General features: G+C 36.8%; 1 protein-coding gene and 2 long non-coding RNA genes across 4 annotated transcripts in view; 2 read left to right on the top strand and 1 right to left on the bottom strand.

The window, feature by feature from the left end:
* Window positions 1-21789, bottom strand: part of LOC309505970 — a 293235-nt gene that overhangs the window by 145000 nt on the left and 126446 nt on the right. The window lies entirely within an intron of this gene.
* Window positions 1-21789, top strand: part of stard13b (StAR related lipid transfer domain containing 13b) — a 95530-nt gene that overhangs the window by 11094 nt on the left and 62647 nt on the right. Inside the window, exons 3-5 of one of the 2 annotated variants that reach the window (XM_082179455.1) lie at window positions 733-900; window positions 1763-1900; window positions 10999-11029. In XM_082179455.1, the coding sequence (XP_082035581.1) occupies window positions 733-900; window positions 1763-1900; window positions 10999-11029 (337 nt within the window). The remainder of the gene's footprint in view (window positions 1-732; window positions 901-1762; window positions 1901-10998; window positions 11030-21789) is intronic. The other variant, XM_082179456.1, reaches the window with a different exon arrangement.
* LOC309505969 lies at window positions 13073-15053 on the top strand. The gene is made up of 5 exons (XR_014208604.1): window positions 13073-13161; window positions 13640-13720; window positions 14356-14521; window positions 14777-14832; window positions 14933-15053. It is a non-coding gene; the product is annotated as an uncharacterized lncRNA (long non-coding RNA).

Raw genomic sequence — 21789 nt, 5'->3', positions numbered from 1 at the left:
GTTTGGACAACAATGGCAGCTGGGTTGCTCGCTAGTATTGGTTCAAATGTGGAACATTTGGCTCTCAGTGCTATTTACAGCACAAGGGAGACTGATGTCTCAGACACTCTATCTATCTATCTATCTATCTATCTATCTATCTATCTATCTATCTATCTATCTATCTATCTATCTATCTATCTATCTATCTATCTATCTATCTATCTGTCTGTCTGTCCATTTCATTTGTTCCATCCATCCATCCATCCATCCATCATTGCAGTGATTTCTCAAACTGAAATCTCAATACATCTCAGTATTGACTCGAACATTTCTCATCAAAATTCAAGTCAGAATTTAAATTTTATAGTTCTGTCCTCTTACCGTATTTCAACAGTTGTCTTATTTGTTTCCGTTATATTTCTCCCAAGAAATTTTAGGAGAAACAAGACAGTAGATACTGAAACAAAACAACTGAAAACTCCATCAAGTCTAAGCATTAACATTTTTCTCTGGGAAAACACTTGTTGGCATGGTTCTGTGTTTTCATCCACAGTATAGTTCAGTGTGACTTTGAAACCTCTGAAATCTGTGCTGGCTCATCAAGTTGGTTATTTTTGGCTCTGTACATCAAGGAAAAACAGACCCTTGACTGAATGACCGAGTCTAATGTAATGACTCCGCCTAATCAGTTTTATCTCCAGTGCTTATTTTTCTGTGATGTCCTACACTGTCTCTTCTGTGTACATGCAGGAGTCTCCCCAGGTCCTGTCTCCATGGTCTGAATCTATGACCCAACTAATACAGAGATTAGATCAGCTCAATCTGGATATAGAGGAAGCGCTCAGTGCTGGCTCCTCCCCCTCCGACACACCCAACACCGCCCGGAGACACACCGCAAATGACAGAGCATTCCAGCAGGTCACTCTTATTTTCTTTCTTATCAAATATAATGTAATAATAGTTTGTTGATTAGTCGGTATTTCTTGGTAAATATGTTGTTTTCACTTCCTTTAAACAGGCAGAATCTTTTCATCATCTGGATTTTATCTGAATATCAGAGTGATCTCTATTCTATTCTATTCGATTCTATTCTATTCGATTCTATTCGATTCTATTCGATATTATTTGATTGGTTCATACTTGTGTGTGTAGATAACTGATAAGAATTCAGTCAGAAGAGTATGTTGTCTGATATTGCTTGATGTGCCAGTGCATGGTGTCTGCTTGTGACATGGGTTACATAGAATGTTCTGCGAGCTGGCAGAGAGTAGACCAGACTGGTGACACTGACACAGAGGTCCATTGTCTTGGGAGCTTGCCATGGGGAACTTTCAATGCAAGTAAAAAAAAAAAAAAAAAAACTCATGCAAGCTTGCGACATAACTACCCTGTAGCAAGGGTTCACAGAAAGACAAAAGTGCCTTTTGGTTCCTCAAGACAACGATGTTTTGTGCTTGGGGTCTGTTGTTCTGTTTATATCACTATGTCCATTAGGGGTGGTTAGCAGAATGACATGATGGGTTTCAGAGCTCTCACAACAGCCGTTCCTGGTTTTTAACAAGAGACATAAATTCCCTTTGCATGCTGTTCTGGAACAAGAAGTTATCTCAAGTTCTTCCATTTTTGATAGTTTTTGGGCTCTTTAAAATGTTCTGTTAAATTTGTGTCTGCCTGTGTAAGTCTCGGATACTGACTGCTTCTCTATCCATCTCCAGAGATCATCCGTTCCAGACAAAGTGTGTCCCGTCCCATGCTAAAAGTTGTTGTGCTGTCGTTGCAGAGCGGAGCTGTGGGGGTGAACCAGTCCCTCAAGTGGAACAACATGGCCAGAAGATCCGACATGAGGGAACGGCACTGCCAAGAGAGACTTGTGGGAGCCACTTCCTCTCTGGGGAGATCACATGGTAAAAAGACAGAGGTGAGCATTTGAACTTACTCACCTCAAAATGTTTTTAGGCACTCAAAAAAAAAGTTGCACTTAAAAATATCTGAATGTCTATATGTAGCAAAATATTGAAGCCAACTGGCATCTAATTTAGCAGAACAGAGCAAACCATTAAAAGAAAAAAAAGTTTGTGGTTAGTGGTCGTCATATTGATGGTACTGATTTAGAACTCAGGATTCTTATATTTCTATGATCTGATTTGGCTTCATGTGATCAGTTGCTTAGCTTTGCTCTATGAAGTCTTTTTATTTTTTTAAATAAAGACACTGTGTGTCAGTGACCAGGGCACATGTTCATTCCAAGAAGTTTCTGGGGTTGAGGTTTGATGGCCTAGGATTGCATTTCTAATGGATTTTCAGCATTAGTGGAACTGAATTAAATAGGTTTTCCCCTCGCTAATCCAAACAGGATTCCCCCTTATTCTGGAGAATTGAATTAATGAATTCAGAGCGACACCAAAGGAAGTCTTTTAGTGGGCCATTTAAGGCCATCACATCTTGTTTGGATTCCAAACCAGTGTTGCTTAGCTGAACCGGTGATTTTTAAACCCCTAAACATGTTTAATGATGATATTTCTGATAGTTATTGCCTTGCGTTTTTCGGTTTTGATTGGTCAAGACCAATATGTTTGCTACATATATTTAAGTACGCAGCTCGTCTGTTGTGAAGGGCTTCGTTTCCAGTTGTACATTTGTAACTGGACAAGGCATTTCTCAAACAGAGATTTCTGAGGTCTGTACGTGTCCTGCTGTTTAGCACAAGCACAGAGAGATCTGACAACTGAGCGATTTACGAGTTTGGGGCTCGTGTGAAAGATACTGAAAGGAATGTTCTATCATTCTGGAAACAAATCCGACATGCAAAGGATGGAAAATAAGACTCTTCACGGACGATCACCGCAGCTGATTTACAGCTGTCTTAGTCCAGCTTCAGACCGACCGCAATTTATGGTGGACTTTGTGGACTTTTGTCTCAAGCCACCCTTGCCTATAGCGAAGACAGAGAAAACAAGCAATCGCCAGCTCTTCCTTTAAGCTCATCATGAATATTTTTCATTTCAAAGGCACGCACTCCCTTGCATTGTTCCCAAAACAATATCCGATGAGCAACAGTGGGTTTAAATGAGCACAATATCTGTGGGAATTCGGTCCTTTTCCGTCCGGCTGGAGAACTGGGCCAGATGTGTTTGTTTAATCTCCGCATAGCTGAAACAGCACTGGTACTTTCTGTGGTCCGTGCATGGGAACCCCGCTAAAGGCCTCTGGCATGGGGATCTGGGAGGTGAGCGTGTTTATTAGAGTGTGTGAGAGCGCTGGAGAGAGAGAGTTAAAGAGGGTAATTGGATTGGAGGGGGTAATAGAATGATTTGGCTTTGTGCACTCTGACAAAATGAAGTCTTGAGGTTCTTGGAGAAGATTAGGAGGTCAAAAGCTCCAGAGGCATGTGGAGGCCTTCAGTCCAGTGGAATGAATGTTGGCCACCCTCATGTAGATAACAAATCCACATTTTGAAAGCTGCCTTGGCATTTTACCAAATGTCTTCTAACATGAACACAATTTGTGATTCTCACCAAGCCTGTTATCCTCGTTCAACTCTGGTTGTCTTGACCAAGTCATGAAGAAGGTGTCCTGCAGTCACACAGCTGACCGGTCTTGAAGGTCTTGTCTGATCTGATTTAAAAAGAGAGAAACAGTTTTACATTCCTACATTCCTTTTACATTACAGTTTTAATATCCATTGCTATCAGGGTTGGCTACCTTTTACCATAATTCGTGTTAACAATAATTTTATTAACAATATATAATAATAATAATATAATAATTATAACAATTCGTTACATTTATATCACGCTTTTCTGGGTACTCAAAGCGCTTTACAGCTTTATATATATATATATATATATATATATATATATATATATATATATATATATATATATATATATATATATATATAAAACAAATATTATAAATAATAATAGTTGATTATGTACTAATCATATTATTCAAGATTTCATGATGTTTTTTTGATTTTTTTCTGTTCTGGCAAGGACGTACCTGTCAAACAATCTTCAGTTTTAATTCTACTTCATTTAATTAAAACTTTAATTCAATTCAAATTGAGTTCTGAAAGGCAAACAGCCCAAGTCTCCATCCAACTTCTCTCTACTCTCATGCTCACTGTGACGTACATCAACACAGACTTGTATTATTTCTGGCTAAAGTTTGGTTGGCAGCTTTTGATTTTTTTTTTAACACCAGTTATTGGAAGGGGAAAAGCTAGCCTGTCCGGTGAAAGACATATCAGCTACTTTGAAACTGTTCATGAATCAACACTGAGAGAATGTTTATGTTGATATAGTCAGTGTTACGAGGAAGCTGTACGTCATGAATATGACTCACAAGGATCCGGGCCAATGTAGCCCATCTATTTATTAGTGCAATAACATCAACCACTGTGAAAGAGGTTGTTTCAGTCAATCACGTCACTACTACACCACACCATACAGTTGACGCCATCATAAAATCTTTTAAAGAAAACATACGTCTCAGAATGCTTGTTAACTTGGAACCAGCGTTTATTTAAGATGTTGTAAGCCCCTGTTTTAATGTAACTTCCATACTGTAAAGAACCCACTCTGGAGGCTTGGCCATATTTTACATTACATTCACATTTATGCATTTAGCAGACGCTTTTATCCAAAGCGACTTAAAAAAAATGGAACAAAAGCAATTTGCTGACAGACTTTTTTCATCATTTTAAAGTGAGAGTTCACCCCGAAATTAAACCTGTCATCATTACTCACCTTCATGTCTTTCCAAACTCTGACTTTATTGCTTCTGAGATATTTTTGTTTGTTTGTTTGTTGGTCCATACAATGGAAGTCAGTGGGGTCCAAATTTGTTTTCATCCCTTTAATTTGCTTAATTATGTGTTGGAGGCTTGCTCAGAATTGATAAACATTTGTGTGAACTCTCAAATGCTTTGGCAAAATGCTTCTCTAATGCCTCTAACCTATTCCTCACCCTCGATCTATTGTTGTAAAAGCTTGGAGGTGGTGGTGAGCGATGGGAAGCTGAGTCTTCTCCATCCATCTGTGTGGAGGGTCCACGTCGGCTCTCTAACTCCCTGCGGGGTCCTTGGTTGGGGCAGGAGAGGGGAGCTAAGCGGCTCAATAGGATGAAGATAGATTACGGGGCCAAGTGCAACTCAGGAGGCCAGGATTTGTTCTGCTCCAGCAGAGGTTAAATCTCAGTTTGGGATGTTGGGTGAGGAGCGACCCTGCAAAGTGTCAAAATACGGCTGGGTTGAGAGGTCAATGCTGTGAGCTTTTGCTCTTTTTCTTTTCCTCTCACTTTTGTTGGACTCTTTTAATTCCTCGTGAATCTGCATGAGCTGGGAGTTACATTTTTTTCGCTATGAGAACTTTTCCATGTCTGACTTCAAGGTATATTTCACCTCAAAATGAAAATTGTTGTTCTAAACCTATTTTTTATTTGTTCTGTTGAAGTTTAGCAGAATATCCTAGCTTGGAAAAACATGAGGGTGAGCTATTTCTTTAACTAGAAATTATATAGTAGTTAAGATATGTTGATAGAGTGGGTTTAAAATGGATCCCGCAATGATCTAGACTAGAGCATTGTGGGATCCATTTTAAACCGACTCTATCAACATGTGACCTCACATACTCTCATTGAAAACAATCATAACATCCTTCTCAAAGATTCCCAAAACATTTGCTCATCAGGGTTTGTGAATATAGCAGCATGTATGCCGTCAGTGTGCTAGTTCACATTTCCTGTGACAGAAAAGAGAATGCTTTATGTAAACACCATCCAATGACCTGTGATTCCTCTGAAGGTTCAACGGGCAGTCATTGAAGACTGAGGTTACAACTCCAATTGTTTAGTTAATTACAAACACATACTGTATATATATATATATATATATATATATATATGTATGTGTGTGTGTGTGTGTGTGTGTGTGTGTGTATGTATGCGTGTGTTTCATATTTAAAATGGTATCTAATTTATTCATGTTTAAAAAACATTTAATGAAAACATTTAATGGCTGTCAATAGAGAAAGATTATTTTGGGACCAGATGTTGTAGTTGTTTAGTTGCACTTCCTGGTGACCAGACTTATACGTGTGGAACCTATGCATGAAATGCACTTACATTTACCCACGTACACATCTTTGCAATGATGCATAGACCTTTCACCACCACTAGCCTTGAGAGGCATTCTGGCAAAGAGCCTAGAAGCAGAACAGCTCTCAAAGCGGGTTTTAACATATACAGCACTTTCAGAAGCAGCAACATGAGGTGCTTATTCAACTCCCCGTGTTTCCTTTAAAAGCAGGACTAATTCAGCAATAGGTTTGATCCTACATTATCCTTCCTTTTTAAGTCATCTTTCATTTCCTCAAGAACTCAACCCTGGTTCTTTTGTTTCCTTAGCAGAAAACAGGCACATGCTTGTGCAAAAGATGGGCTTTATTAAGCCGATATACTGTCCGCGTACACATTTAACGCATGCTCCAAATTAAACACATACGCAACCTCAGATAAGTCTTGCCCGCAACATCACCCGTGACATATTCCTTCTTTTCTCCCGCTGCTTAACAGTGCATTTCACCAAGGCAGTTTCTGTCATAACACAACCAAGACCCCGTGTCATGCTAGCTGCATTTCTTTGACATTCTCTAGATGTCAACTTCAAAAAAATACCACCAACTCAGCCGCCCACCTCAGCTTGCAAGATGGATGGTCCACAGCCTGATAGCCCAAACAGACCGTCCATCAGAACAGCAACAAACGTATAAAAACAACAGGCCTGATTAGAAAAAAAGCTGAAATGTGGTGAATAACGCAGGAACTAGATGGAACATATTCCAGCGGGTTGAGCGAGGCTTAAGAGAAGAACTAAATATAGAAACGTTGTCCTGCTGCAGGGGGTTTCATGGAATGTAAGATGGATGAGGCTTTTCTCGCGGGACCACATCTGGCCCGCCCGAGCCCTCTGGGGTCACTTTGAAGTGGATGCCGTCAGGGCTTTTTTTGTACTTTACAGCGCGTACTTTTTGTCTTATCCTTCTATTTTTTAAATCTTTCTCTTTGTCTTATATTCTGTCATTTTAAACCCCTAAATTGTTCTTAGCCTCTTTGGTTTCCACGTGCCACTTGGTTTATGACTTATAAATAAGGATATTGTGTGCACATTGCAAAGCATTTTAGAATGGTAATTTTGATCTTATTTACTTTCTTAAACTGTCACCCCCCTTTTTGAGATTGGACATTAAAATGCACTATTCAAACTTAAATGGTTGTAATTCAAGAATGCTTTAGAATATAGACCTAAGTTTGGTATTGTTTTAAAGAAAAGACTCAGCAGATTATTGCTGAAGTGAAAGTACTTTCAAAAATTAAAGTACGAACAAGTTATGGACGTTTAAATTTACAGTAAATCAAATATACTGTACTTAAAAAAAATATTTTATATTAAATCTATATTTTACTAAATATTTTTTACTATAAATTTACTAAAATCAAAGCCATATATCTAACCAAGTTGTGTTCCAAATTTGAAGTTCATATCACAAAAATTGAAGTTCCCATGAGATTTTGTTTAGGCGTAATACCAAAAAAAGCCACCGGGTGACATTGAATTCCATTGAATTTAACTGTATGCATTCTGCCATAACAAATTAATACATTTCTTTCCAAATATCACTTCTGTCACAAAATATGGAACCTTGAGACTCAGACCTTTCTGACAATATGTGTTTTGTCAAGATTAGAAAATATTTTGATCATAAATTATGAAACATAATGATGCCCAAAAGGGGAGGAGCCTGATAAAATCATTTAGAGTACCGTTTCTATGGTAACACAATGTCCAATTTCAAAACAGTTTTCACAGGATGAATTCTGAGATTGTAAGCTTTCAAATGATACCTAATTTATGATAACTACTAAAATATGTAATGTAATAAAAAAAGATGATAAAAAAGATAATATTATATTTTAGAGGATAATATATATATATATATATATATATATATATATATATATATATATATATATATAATACTTTTTAGAAGATAATATTATTTTATAATTTTTTATTGACAAATACAAGATTATATGTTTTCTTATGAAATTTTAGCATGAAAATCAACGTTTCAATTATTAAAAGTCTGTGCGTCGACTTTTTGTGACAAAGGTCAGAACTCCTGTTATTATGTAGATTTTTTGAGGTGCACTCTTGTCATAAATTCATCTATTTCTGTTCCTACATAATTTGTAACAAAAAAACAGTCCTAAAATATCTATTTAGGAGTCTTAAACCTTTCCAACGATATATAGTTTGTCATGATTAGATTAGGATTTAAATGTAATATAGTAAAAAATAAATAAAATAAAAAACGCTACCGGGACGGTGACACTTAATACAGTTAATACAGATTCTTGGTCTTGTTGTAAATGATTCATCTGTGCAAGTTATAATTTTTTTCATCTTCTCCAAAACGCCTTTCCATGGTTTCATCTTTTGGTTGACGTCACTAATCTTATTAACTATCATATACTGACCGCTTTTCCTGAATTAGTCAATTTTAGGTGGAGACAATCTCTCAGACAAAGTCTCACCTCTATTTTCTTGTTTAATACGCAGTTTCTCTCTGAAATACTTCACTTTCGGTAGTGAAAAGGGTTGCGCCATTGCATGTTGACTTTAAATGAGTCGGTTTTGGCCGGTCAGCATCAGCTCCACATGGAACATGTGTGTAATATCAAACATGTATTTTGAATCTACAGTCCGATGAATATTATGATAGACGTTAGTCATGCATGCCAAATACAACCACTAAAAATGAACTGTAGGGGAATCCCAGACATACAAAAACACGAATTGAACTTCAGGGGTTGTTATTCAGTGTGATCCAAAATCTCCCAACAGCTCATAATTCAGATTCAGCCCAAATGATGTTTGTGCAAACTTTATGTATTGGTACCCTTGCCTCTGGAAATTCTGGCGTCTATTTTCTTTTTGCTGCGTTTAGGATCTTGTACCTCATTCCGAGCCGATGCAGTGTAACTTGCACAGTTACTTTTCCTGAGTTTCCCCTCAGGCATTATTATTTTACATCTGTCTATCTATCTATTATTTCTGACTGAGAAATTATTATACTTGTAATGCTGACAGCCTTCATCATTCACACTCAGGAATCCTACAGTTCCAAGAAAATGACATAGTATATCCCAGGAAGGCGCTCATTAATATAGACCACGTGTCAAAACAATTTCCTTCTTCCTTCATTGTTCTTTTCATTCGCGTTGTGATCTGTTTTCTTGTATTTGATTGTGTTAACATTGTTTGTTTTCTTGTTATGTGAAGGTCTTGGCCTTGCATTTCTTGTTCATTTTGCTGTCAGGTTGATTGATTGATGTGTGGATATTTCAGTGTTGTACCTTTTACATCCAGATCTTTTTTTGTAAGGCATGGCTCTTCCTAAAGCTAGTCATCATTCATTTGACGCTTAATTACATGTCATGTAACCATCATTTGTGTCAGTGACAATTACTGCTTTGAAACACAGCAAGACTTTACTCCGGTGCAGACTCTTTCTTCCAAGAATTCATAGTAATCCTCAGCAAACTTGTTATGAAAGGCGACATTCCAGTAAGCAGCCCAGTAGTCTTGTCAGAAATAACATGTAATATACATACCTTGAAATGGTCTTGCTTTACAGTTTTTCACGCACTGTTTAAGCTGTTTTATGAGAGTAACACCCTCGGTTGTGCTTGCGTTTGAATGCCATAACTCTTTGAGATGTGTGGTGAAAATTCAACCCCTCATTGCAAAATCTCACAGCCTATAAGCAACCATGACATCATCCATCATTTCCCCTTTCCGCTGTGTTTTTCAGACCCAGATCTCATTAAACCGAGGCAGAGGGCCCCAGTGTACATTTACAGCTGAGGGAATACTCGCGCAATGATCAACAGACACTTCAAACAGCTTCTTAATGTGTTGAATTACATTAAAATTACTGGTGTTTTGTTGGTTGCTGTGATTCCAGAGAACATTATCTGCTTTCTTTCAGTGTAAAACGGCCCTAACTTTTAGAGACCCTGCAAAACATTTTTTTTTATATATATCATTGTTGTGTTTAGTAGAAATCTACTGCCTCTGCTACTGAAATTATCTATTCATCCGAGTCTTTTTACTCAGACAAGGAGGGAAAAAAGTTAATGAGCGAATTTGAGTCAGTCTTGAAAAATTTGACAGTACCTATCAGTACCAATATATCATTATATTATGTATGTATAATAATAATGAATAGCAAAAACATTCAGCATGACACTTAATTATAAAATATATTATTAATATTTATTTTAGTGCTGTCAAATCGATTAATCACACAACATAAAAGTTTGTAAATATATAATGTGTATATATATATATACAGACTTTTATGTTAGGTGCGATTAATCACGATTAATCGATTTGACAGCACTAATTTATATTTAATTATTATTTAGATATATATATCATATATTTAGATTATTTTATCGGCCACACCCCCAAACATTTGATTAGCATGTATTGTCTTATAATAAACTTGCTAAATTAAATAGTGAGTTGCTGGGTCTCAGGTGGAAAAGTTGCATTTTGAAAGTACCGTGATAAGTCCCTTTCACATGGTACATGTTACCTGAGCGTAGTAGCAGAAAGGTGAAACTAAAAAAACAGGTTTCTCATGGATTACAGCTGGAATGTTGGACACGACATCTTTCTAAAAAGGTAGAACTTTCTCTCTTGCCTGGGCAAGAGCACTGTAAATCATAGTGACCCAGGTCAGCGTAGCGTTCAGCAGATCCGTGGGAGGAAATTCAATGGTCAGGTGTTGATTTTATCCACAGTGGGAGAGGAGCAATACTTCATGGCCTTTGTTTTGATATTCCATGAGACAGTTTTATATGATATGGTTACTGTTAAACTGTTATGAAAATATTAACTCAACCTTGATTCTTGTTTTAACAGATTTCATGTTTTGTTTTCAGATGTCCATCAAGAAGAGGCATGGAGGTGTGGGTGAGTACACATTTTCCTTTATTTATCAAACTGCGCTGGCAACAAGAAGTGTTTGGATGAATTGGGGAGAGTAATGAATTTATCAGACTGGGCTAAATGCATTTGATATTGTTCGCTCCTTGGCGATGTGAAAGGGTCTCTTTGAATGTAGTTTCTGAAAGTTATTAACTTGTTTCCAATGTTCTTAGATTAAGATATTGTGGCTATGTGCACACTGTAAGTTTTCGGGATTGACATTTACTTACACATGTGAGTCTCGAAATGTCCCGTTCACACCTTAACTTAAAGTAGTATTTCGATAAAACTGAGGCGTCTTATCACTTTTGACATGCCAAGAGTCCAATCGAGCTCCAAGTTCATCCATTAACCGGCAACTTTTATATCTGGTGCATTTGAGTCGGGCCGCTCGTGTGTAGAACACAAAACTAACATGAGCAGCTCCAGTGGAAAATAGTGACTGGATCTAAAACCTTCAGATGACACACAGCTCATATCTTCGTCGCTGTAAGTTACTGAAACCACACATGAAAACCCGCACCACACATGTTTGAGCAGCGCAGAATGGCTCTCTCGGACTGTATGATGTGACAGAAAACTGTTTGTCCAGTCTGGTTCCGTTTACGCAATGTGGGTTTTCCAAGAATTCGGTTGTGAGTCCTGAAAATGTACAGGTGTTAGTTTGGTTATAAAATGAGGTTCTCACTCCCGTAAATAACTGAACTGTGTGTGAATGTAACCGTATTAAGGACTCAAATACAGTACGGGCAACTGTGTAAACATGGCCTATGTCCTACATCTTTGCTCTAATCAGTAAAGAGACGTTCACTGATTAGAACGGCTCATTGTGAGGCTTTGTAATACTTTAACAGGGTGTATCTGGTTTTTAGTGAGAGGTTGTCTGAATTGCTCCTTAATGTAATTAAATGACTAAAGCATGCAATCGTGAGACAGCTCAATCATTCTTGTCCTCTGTTCTCGAATTGCGCCCTGAGCTTGTCCCCAGATTTGCCCAGAGTGTGACTAATTCAAGGATGAAACAAGATTCTTGTTGTGTTATCCTTGACTGGAATGGGCTTTCCTTTAATCTTGACTGATGTCACAGTTTGAAATCTCTGAAATTGAATCTCACATTTCTAATATATTCTCGGGACGTGTTTTGCTGTGGGAATTTGCGAACTGTATTTACAAGTTAATTAAGCTATATTATATATTAAAGTTGTTATGGACTTTAAATTTACAGGATAGGAAGAAGAGCTTGGAATGTTGAGGAGAAATATGAAACATTTGATCAAGGACATGACGCAAGCCAGACTTGAACTTGTATCGCCGTGAGCATGTGGCATACTGTGCTACGGCTCTGATAAAACAGAAGGAAGGAAAGAAAGAAATACATAAATAAAGAAATACACTGTAAATGATTTCTGTTGTTTTCACAGTATTATTGCTGTATTTTCAGTGAAAGTTTACTGTAGAAACAGTTTACAGTAAGTTGCTGTCAATTTTATAGCTTTTACATTATTTTTGCTGTATTTCCAGCTTTGTCACCGTATAACTATTTACAGGAAAGTTGCTGTCAATTTATGCTTTTCTTTGGTGGGGGGGAAGAAAATTTACAGTAATTCTTATACTCCTGTTAAATTGATGACAGTAATATTCCAACAGACAAGCCCGACAGAGGACATTTTTTGGTTTATTGAGGTTATTTCATCTTAGGAATTTTATAATACATCGTTTCATAAGGTAACCCATAGATTATGGCATTTAGTATAGTTAAAAAAAAGTTTAAATTTGCTTGGGTGTTTTTTTCTTCTTTTTTTCTTTATGGTTGCCAGATTTTGTCACAAACCCAATTAATCTCAAAGGTTATTATAGACAAAAAATTTGGGATGGGAGATGTAGTCCCATCCAATGATAAATAATATAGACAATGTAAAATAGATAAAAATCGATTTCCATGGTTTATTATTATTATTTTGCTTTCTATTTACACACTTAATTACATAAAGAGCGAATCGCACGGGATATACACCTGGCAACCAATCATCTAACCGTCAGCCGTCACACTCGAATTTTCCATTTCATCCTGACTGACTTCGAGGACGGAGCACGCAGAACCTGCAAGAACTAGCCAGGTAAGATGTAAAATTGTATTCAAAATCTTAAAAATTTGTATTTCTAAATGTTTCACCACTACAAATGTGAAGATATATCCGTTTTACCATTAACTGTTAAGTATCCTAATCGGTGGTGAATTTGATATAAAGGTAATGTTAGCTTTTTAACGCGAACATTCTAACGTTAGCCAGTTAGCCAAATACTAGTTATCACAAGGTTTGATGTTAATGTCAGTTATTATTTTCAAGTTTGGAACAAAGTAATCGAAATGTTCTTGTTTCTGAACACTTGTGTGTAACTTAGGCTAGCAGCTACACCGTGTGCGTGTTGCCTGTCGCGATCGAGGCCTCATACAACAATATGTTAACATATATTCAATCATTCAATTATTTCATTTACAAAAAATATATGTTAACTTTTTTGATATTTTTAAGTTGCAATTTAGTTGTTAGCTTGTAATTTTTGATCTTTGAAATTTGTTTTTGCTCTGCGTAGAAGGAAAGGTGGTCATCCAGTCAGTTAACCCTCAGGATGACTTCACATCTGCCATCTATCAACCTTGGAATTCATCCAGAGGTAACTATTGGTGAATCCATAAAAAAATCATACTGTTTGGCATCAGCAGATCATGTTGAGTACTGGAAAAGTGAACACTTTATCCAGTGTGACCAACTTATGACTGATTTTCATGCAAGATTTTGCAAATGCTATAATTGGATGTCCCTATCTACAGTGAAGTACTATGGTCATTCAAACCCATGCTAACGTTAGAAGTTTATTTTTATGTTCCAAAGCTGGGATGTAGCAAACACTGTGTTAAAGGGATACTCCACTTTAAAATGAAAATTCAGTCATCATTTACTCACCCTCATGTTGTTTCAAACCTGTATGAATTTCTTTCTTCTGCTGAACAGAAAGGAAGATATTTAGAAGAATGTCAGTAACCAGACAGTTGATGGACTCCAATGACTTCCATAGTAGGAAAAAAAAAATACTATGGAAGTCAATGGGACCAGAAACTGTCTGGTTACTGACATTCTTCTAAATATCTTCCTTTCTGTTCAGCAGAAGAAAAAATTCATACAGGTTTGAAACAACATGAGGGTGAGTAAATGATGACTGAATTTTCATATTAAAGTGGAGTATCCCTTTAAACTTGGCTTTTTTAGCAAATGGCTTTTTCAGTATATTTAAAAATATTCTATTTACAGGTTTTTGGTGAGGATAAATCCAGAGAACACAAAATGCAGAGCCAAATTTCAGCAGAGCCATAACAATGGCAGGATGGTGCAACGTAAAAGCAGGGCCCTGAATCCACATGTTGCCAACTTCATCAAGGAATTCACCAATTATGACTGGCAGAATTATTAGAGTTAGGTAAGACTTTTAAGTACTTATTCAGTAAAGAGAAAAGATTAGTCAGTGTAATTAAGGTATCAACAAACAAAAGTCTAATTTCAATATTTCATTTGCTTTTAATGGGAAATACCAGCATTACATTTAATCAGGAGCATTTTTACCTTAATTGTATCAATCAGGGTCATTCAGAAAGAAGATTCATTGTGAAAGTAATCTCTCTGTGTATGTCTATGCAGTGTTGAATATGTTTTTCATTTCTTTCATTGTGTGCAGTTGTTCGAGATTTCAGCGTGCTGAGGATGAGTTTTGCTCCTACATTAAAAACAGAGGTAAGTCATTTTCAGTTATTGAATAATGCACTAAAATTCATAAAAGTAATCTCTCTGTGTACGTCTATGCAGTGTTGAATATGTTGTTCATTTCTTTCAGCGTGTACAGTTGTTCGAGATTGCAGCGTGCTGAGGATGAGTTTCGCTCTTTGCTTGGCCCCGCCAAGTCTGGAGTGTTTCTAGTTTAATGAATTAAATTTTAATAAAGAATTTTAAACTGACTTCTGTGTGTTGTCATAATTGACATAACATCTAATAATCAGTAATATAACTGTGTGAATTTTTTTGGCATACACGCCTTTAGCTTTCATTCTTTTATTAAGCGTGTAACAGATTGTAGTTGGTTATATGTTGTGTGTATATATATATAAAAATACCATAATCAATTATACTGCATAGTAACTTTACAGTATTTTAAAATACAGTGCAAAAACAAGCACTGTAATTAATTTTACAGCATAAAAATGCTGTAAGTTATTATACAGTATGCTGTTAACTATTGTATTTTAAAATACAGTGCAAAAACAAGAACTGTAATTCATTTTACAGTATAAATATACTGTAAGTTATTATACGGTATGCTGTGAAGTACTGTTGCCAGATTTACAGTAATTTTACCGTGGAATAAAATACTGAAGCTTGCTGGATATTTGTTGCCAGTAAGTTACTGTTGATTTTACGTTAAATTTTTTACAGTGTATGGAAGGAAGGAAGAAAGGAAGGAAGGGAGAAAAGAAAATGAAAGGAAGGGAGGAAGAGGAAGGAACGAAAACAGAATGAAGGAAAGAAGAAAGGGAGAAAAGAAGGAATACAGAAGGAAGGAAATGGAAGGAAGGAAATGGAAGGAAGGAAGGAAGGAAGGAAGGAAGGAAGGAAGGAAGGAAGGAAGGAAGGAAGGAAGGAAGGAAGGAAGGAAGGAAGGAAAAGAAAAAAATGAAAGGAAGGGAGGAAGAGGAAGGAAGGAAAGGAAGGGAGGAAGAGGAAGGAAGGAAAACAGAAGGAAGGAAAGAAGAAAGGGAGAAAAGAAGGAACACAGAAGGAACACAGAAGGAATGAAGGAGAATAGAAGGAAGGAAGGAATACAGAAGGATGTAAGGAAGGAAGGAAAGGAATACAGAAGGAAGGAAAAAAGGAATACGGAAGGAAAGGAATACAGAAGGATGGGAATGAAGGAAAGAAGAAAGGGAGAAAAGAAGGAAGGAATACAGAAAGAAGGAATATGGAAGGCAAGCCATACAGAAGGAAGGAATACGGAAGGAAAAAATACAGAAGGAAAGAATGAAAGAAAGGAATACGGAAGGAAGGACAGGGTGTCTACAGATATAAACAAGTTAAATTTAAGACTTTTTAAGACCTTTTTAATGCCACTTTGAATGAAATTTAAGACCAAACCTGTGATGGAAATGCACATTATATTACATGCGTATATGTAATATTTACCCTAAGTAATTGAAATAATTTAATATTCACTCAGGGCCTGAATTTCATTTTGGAAAATGGGGGGGAAATCCCCCCTTAGGTGATTCTTATGGGGGAGGATTTTTAATTTGAGGGGGGAGTTTAGACTTTTTTTTTATTACATGTATTACATGTGTATAAATGTTATACCTAAATGTATGCTCACTCATTGCATTTTTACAATGGGGTAATTTTGGTCTAAAGAATTTACACAACACAAGGAAGCTTGATTTCAATCTTTGAATTAAATTGAAAAAAGTAGCACAAATAAATACAATAGAATAAAGATACCAGTAAAGAGAAATAAAGAGAAAAGTTTTTGCTTAGGTCTAACACTAGTATTCAGAAATACTACAGAGACTGAAATGTAAAATAGCACTGCGTAGTATTTTAGTCCTGACTAAATTAAATACATAGGCTATTAATCCTGATTCCTTCAAATGAAAGCTCTGTTTTGTTGTTTTGACAACCAAATGAATGACAGACACATGTGTCTGCTGTCCCTTTAAGAGCTAGTGCACGGATCCTGTTTCATTATACGGTCACGTACAATTTATGCTCATTTTGACATAACCGACTGTGTTTAGAGGATACTCACCAAGACCGAAATTGACATCTTTTTTGCATGTTTTTGACTGTTAAAGCGATAAAATCCACGCAAAATAACTTGTGTTACCCGTGAGCTGTGTGTGAGGCGGCTTTACTCTATGTGTGTGTGCAGAGAGAAAAAAACATCTCTCAGACAGCGCACGCAAGTATGTTTAATGTTTAAACTGGTAAAACTTTAAAAGACGTGCAAATGGTAAACTTTAGTTACTCGTGATGCAATGCTGGCCCGATTAGGCAAGTGACAATTCCGTCTATCCCAACTCCCGAAACGCGAGAGTATTATCGCCGCCTGCAGCTCTTCACGAGCTGATAGAAGACGCAATTTAAATTATGCGCAATCCCGCGCCGAAATTCGAGCCCTGTCACTACTTGTTTATTGAACTAAAATCAATGTAACATTTGCAATCGTGAGAATATTCAGCAAAATAGCTCCCGTCATGTTATGTTACTTAACTATATCACATGTTATAAATAAAATAACTCAACATTTAGAATTTTTACCTCAGTATGTTTCTTCTGGGAGTTTGTTTTGATTTCTTCCTAAAATCTATCACAGAGACAAGCAGCGCGAGCCTCAACAGCGTTACCAGAAAAAGCCTACATTATCATTATCAATAGCTGTTTATGTAATAAAATCTGAATCATTCTCGCGATTCGATGCTTCACTGGTTATTTGACACTGATATTAGGTCCGTCAGACTGGAGAAATTTTAGCGGTAACGTGACCAGAAATATTTAAGACCTATCGAATCTGAATTTAAGACATTTTAAGACTTTAAGGCCTTTTATTAGGAAAACTTTATTTAAGACATTTTAAGACTTTTTAAGGACCCGCGGCCACCCTGGAAGGAAGGAAGGAATCGACAATGGGAAGAAAGAAAACAAGTGACAGGAAATATAGAAAGAAAAAAACTGAATAATGGAAAGAAATACATAAAGGAGGAAGGAAAGAAAAAGAAAGATAAAATGACGGAAAAATGAAAAACAGGAGGAAATGAAGAAAAGAAAGGAGGGGAAAGAAGGAAAGTAAATAAGCACTTCTCTTGTGGTGCAGCTGTAGTGTGACAGACACAGACAGGTGCTCTTCTGTTACTGTGTGGAGAATGTGGGAGTCGGAGACCCTCATTTACAGCCCTATTTCTGTGAGACCCAGTTAAAGTTAGGAGGGCGTAGCAGAGCATTGTTACGGTTACACTGAGAAGAACTGGTTGACTTGGCTTAATGTGGCATTTTAATTTGAATTCATTACTTTTCCAAATCAGTTTCAGCTTTAGTTTAAATGGTCTGTCCACTCTGGATTCCACCGTCACTTTTATTTAGTCTAACAACTAGCCATGTGTCCTCGATTGGATAGCCATGCTAACAGTAATAACAATGATGATGCTATAAAAGAGAAGCGTAGAGTTAAGGGCACATGTGGTGTAGTATTTCCCCTCTGGTATTTTACTGCAGGGTGATGATGTCACCGGGCTGCAGATCCAGATAATGGACTGCACACTTCGTTACAGTGACAGTCTCCAGAAAACACTGGAGCGTTTAATGATGACTTCTAAAATCAAAACATGTTATTTCATTCAGATCACTGTAAGGGCTGTTATTTAAAGCTCTGTGTTGGGTAATTGATTAGGGTTAAAGATTATGCTGTGGGGCAATAAGGAAAAAATTGGTTTTAGTGGCTATAAAATTCTGTTCAGTAAATGTCTGCGACCTTTAAGAGGAAAATCTTTTTTTTGCCGTTTGATTCGGTTGATACCACACAAACCAAAATCGCATCAAAGCAGGATAGTTCATGTTATAGATTAGCCGGATAGATAATGAGAGACTTTGGGAGATAGAAAAAAAAAAAGAAAAAAGAAATCAGAGGTTGCTAGGTCACTGTTTGGGTGTCCTGCTCACATGTGAGCCACCTGTTCAAGTTTATTAACTGAAGCCAGAATGTTCTCAATATAGCATTTAAAAAAAAAAGGCCTTAGTTATTTACATTACTGTTATTTACATTTTATTTTATTTTATTTTATTCCTACAGTTTTCATCTCAGAATAGATCTTCAGCCTCTTCTGACTATGTTTCTGTCTCATTTCTAAATGAGTGGAATTACATTAGTGCTATTTTAGTATCATTGATAAACTAATATATCCTGATATAGTTTTTGTTAATCTTTTGCATTTTAAAGGGTAACTAAACCCCTGGTCAGAGCCTGACTCCACCCACTGGCAATATTTGAAAAATGCTGGAAAAGTAGGCAGAGCCCAGTGGAGAGGGGGCGTGCATCTGTGACGTATCTCTCTGCAGGCAAGGGCGTGGTTAGCTGGTACTCTCTGACGTCAGAGGGTACCACAACTTCCAATAGGAAAATTCAACTGCAGTAGCCACTGTTCAACCTGAAGAGGGCAGCACTCAGACGTTTTTACACCATATTTTGTCAAATTAAAACACTTTAAACACAAATGTCAAAAAAACTACTTGAATCAATGAACAGCACTAATAAAGCCCCATTCTTACAGATCATTAACTAAAAAAAGTTGGTTTAGGGTTTAGTTACCCTTTAATATGGCCTGTTTTCACTTTATTTTGGTTAAAGTTTTAGAAATTATGTTGTGTTTTGTCATTTTTGTTAGTTTGTCTATGTCTAACATATTTTTTAGCTTACTTATTTGTTATTTTAGGACTTCAACTTTGGTCATGCAAATTTGGACTCAGTAACTAGCTGAAATAAAATACATTTAAGTAGTTTTATTTTATTTTATTCAGTTAAAATGTATGTCAAGTAGCCTAACATATTTTTTTTATGGTTTTAGTTTTAGTTAACGATAATAACTCAAGTCAGAGCACACATCGGATAATCAAATCATTTGAGATATTTTCTTAGATATGTTCTTAGCTAAAGCTTTTCCCTGCAATAAGTGGGATAATGCACATCCAACCCCGACAGGGTGATCAGGACATTATTCTGCGATAACAAACGGCGGGATGTACATTGTCCCGCTTATTACAGGGCTATTTGCCACATAAGTAAATAATTAGACATGAAATATTGATCTGAGTCAAAATATTTTATTAGCTCTTTAAACACAAAGCTTCCGCGGAGAGAGAGCAGTTGCTAGCGCAGCAAGTTCAAACTAGACGGACATTTAAGAGACGCAGTAGCCTACAGTCGTACCACATATTACACAGCATTTCACCACATAAATAATTATGGATAAGAGATATTGATCTGAGATGATACTGTTTTAGGCAAGGCAAGGCAAGTTTATTTATATAGCACATTTCATACACAATGGCAATTCAAAGTGCTTTACATAGAAGAAATTGAAATAATAAAAAGAAATAAGAATAATTAAAACAGTTTAGAAAAATAAAATAAAATACAGTACAGTACAAACAGTCGGACGAACAGCGGCACAGTGCTCATTCAGTAAATGCACAGCTAAACAGAAGTGTTTTGAGTCTGGATTTGAATGTGACCACTGTAGGAGCACATCTGATCTCTTCTGGAAGCTGGTTCCAGCTGCGGCTGGCATAATAGCTAAAAGCAGACTCACCATGCTTAGAGTGAACCCTTGGTATTTCTAGCTGATATGATCCTAATGATCTGAGTGATCTGTTGGGTTTATATTCAGTGAGCATATCTGCAACGTATTGAGGTCCTAGGCCAGTGAATTATTTATATACAGTAATAATACTTTAAAATCAATCCTAATTCTAACTGGGAGCCAGTGTAAAGACCTGAGGACTGGTGTGATATGTTCATATTTTCTGGTTCTGCTCAGAATCCTGGCGGCAGCGTTCTGTATGAGCTGCAACTGTCTTATCGTCTTTTTGGGAAGGCCAGTGAGAAGTCCATTACAATAATCCACCCTGCTGGTGATGAAAGCATGCACAAGTTTCTCTAAGTCTTGTCTGGAAACAAAGCATCTAATTCTTGCAATATTTTTTAGATGATAGTATGCTGATTTAGTTATTGCTTTGACATGACTACTGAAACTAAGGTCTGAAACTAAGAACCATAGTTTCTGGACCTTAGACTGAAACTAAGGTTTTAAAATCATACCTGTTTGTTATCGTCGCAAAATGGCAGCAGCTGCGTTTATACGAAACAAGAGAGCAAGCCTGTGATAGCCAGATGACGTAATTAAATAACTGTACACAAAATATTGATTTGAGTTTTAATATTTTATTAGCTCACTAAATGCACTTCAGTTACCCCAGATGAGCCTGTTATCAGTTTTTGCCGGTTGCTATTGGGGGATAACATAGCGACAGATTGCGCGATTGATGACCAATCAAAATCAAGTATTTCACTGAGCCGTGTAATAACATAAACTTGACCTTAAAACTGTTTTTTTAATTTCTTTATCAAGCCAACAATTATGTTTTATTTTGACCAAAAATTTTTTTTACACACTTTCCTTTTTCACTTACATCTGAAGGTGCAGTGCAACAGTTTAAACAAAAAACTATTTCTGAATGAGTTTGAATCCAAGAATTTTAACTTTGAGGCCACATAACCAAGTTCCTGTCTATAATGGTCACTTTGACACACCCACCACCGGCCCCGCAGGGTCCTATAAACAGAAGTAGCCCTGCGCCTCGTAAAAGGCCATTAGCTCTGATGCAGACCAGCGCCAGACCCCTGTGACGAACTCAAGAACCCTGTTCACTATTCGGATTCCTTAATGATACATAAAATGCACATCCTTTCGTGCCCCAGCCTCTCCCCCTCTGAAGGGTTCGATAGCTGTACTCAAAGAAACTGTTTTTATCCATGTCTAGACATGTCAGTTATTGATTGAGAGGCCTGTCTTATGACCAGATGTGAATTTATAATCCATATCTTATGCTACATGACTCCATGCAGGATCACCAGAGATGACATGACTTATACAGCAG

The sequence above is a fragment of the Leuciscus leuciscus genome, assembly GCF_965113295.1.
Source record: "Leuciscus leuciscus genome assembly, chromosome: 9".
NCBI classification, from domain to species: domain Eukaryota; kingdom Metazoa; phylum Chordata; class Actinopteri; order Cypriniformes; family Leuciscidae; genus Leuciscus; species Leuciscus leuciscus.
Note: the sequence above shows the minus strand (reverse complement) of the source record. Positions and strands in the feature narration are given on the sequence as shown.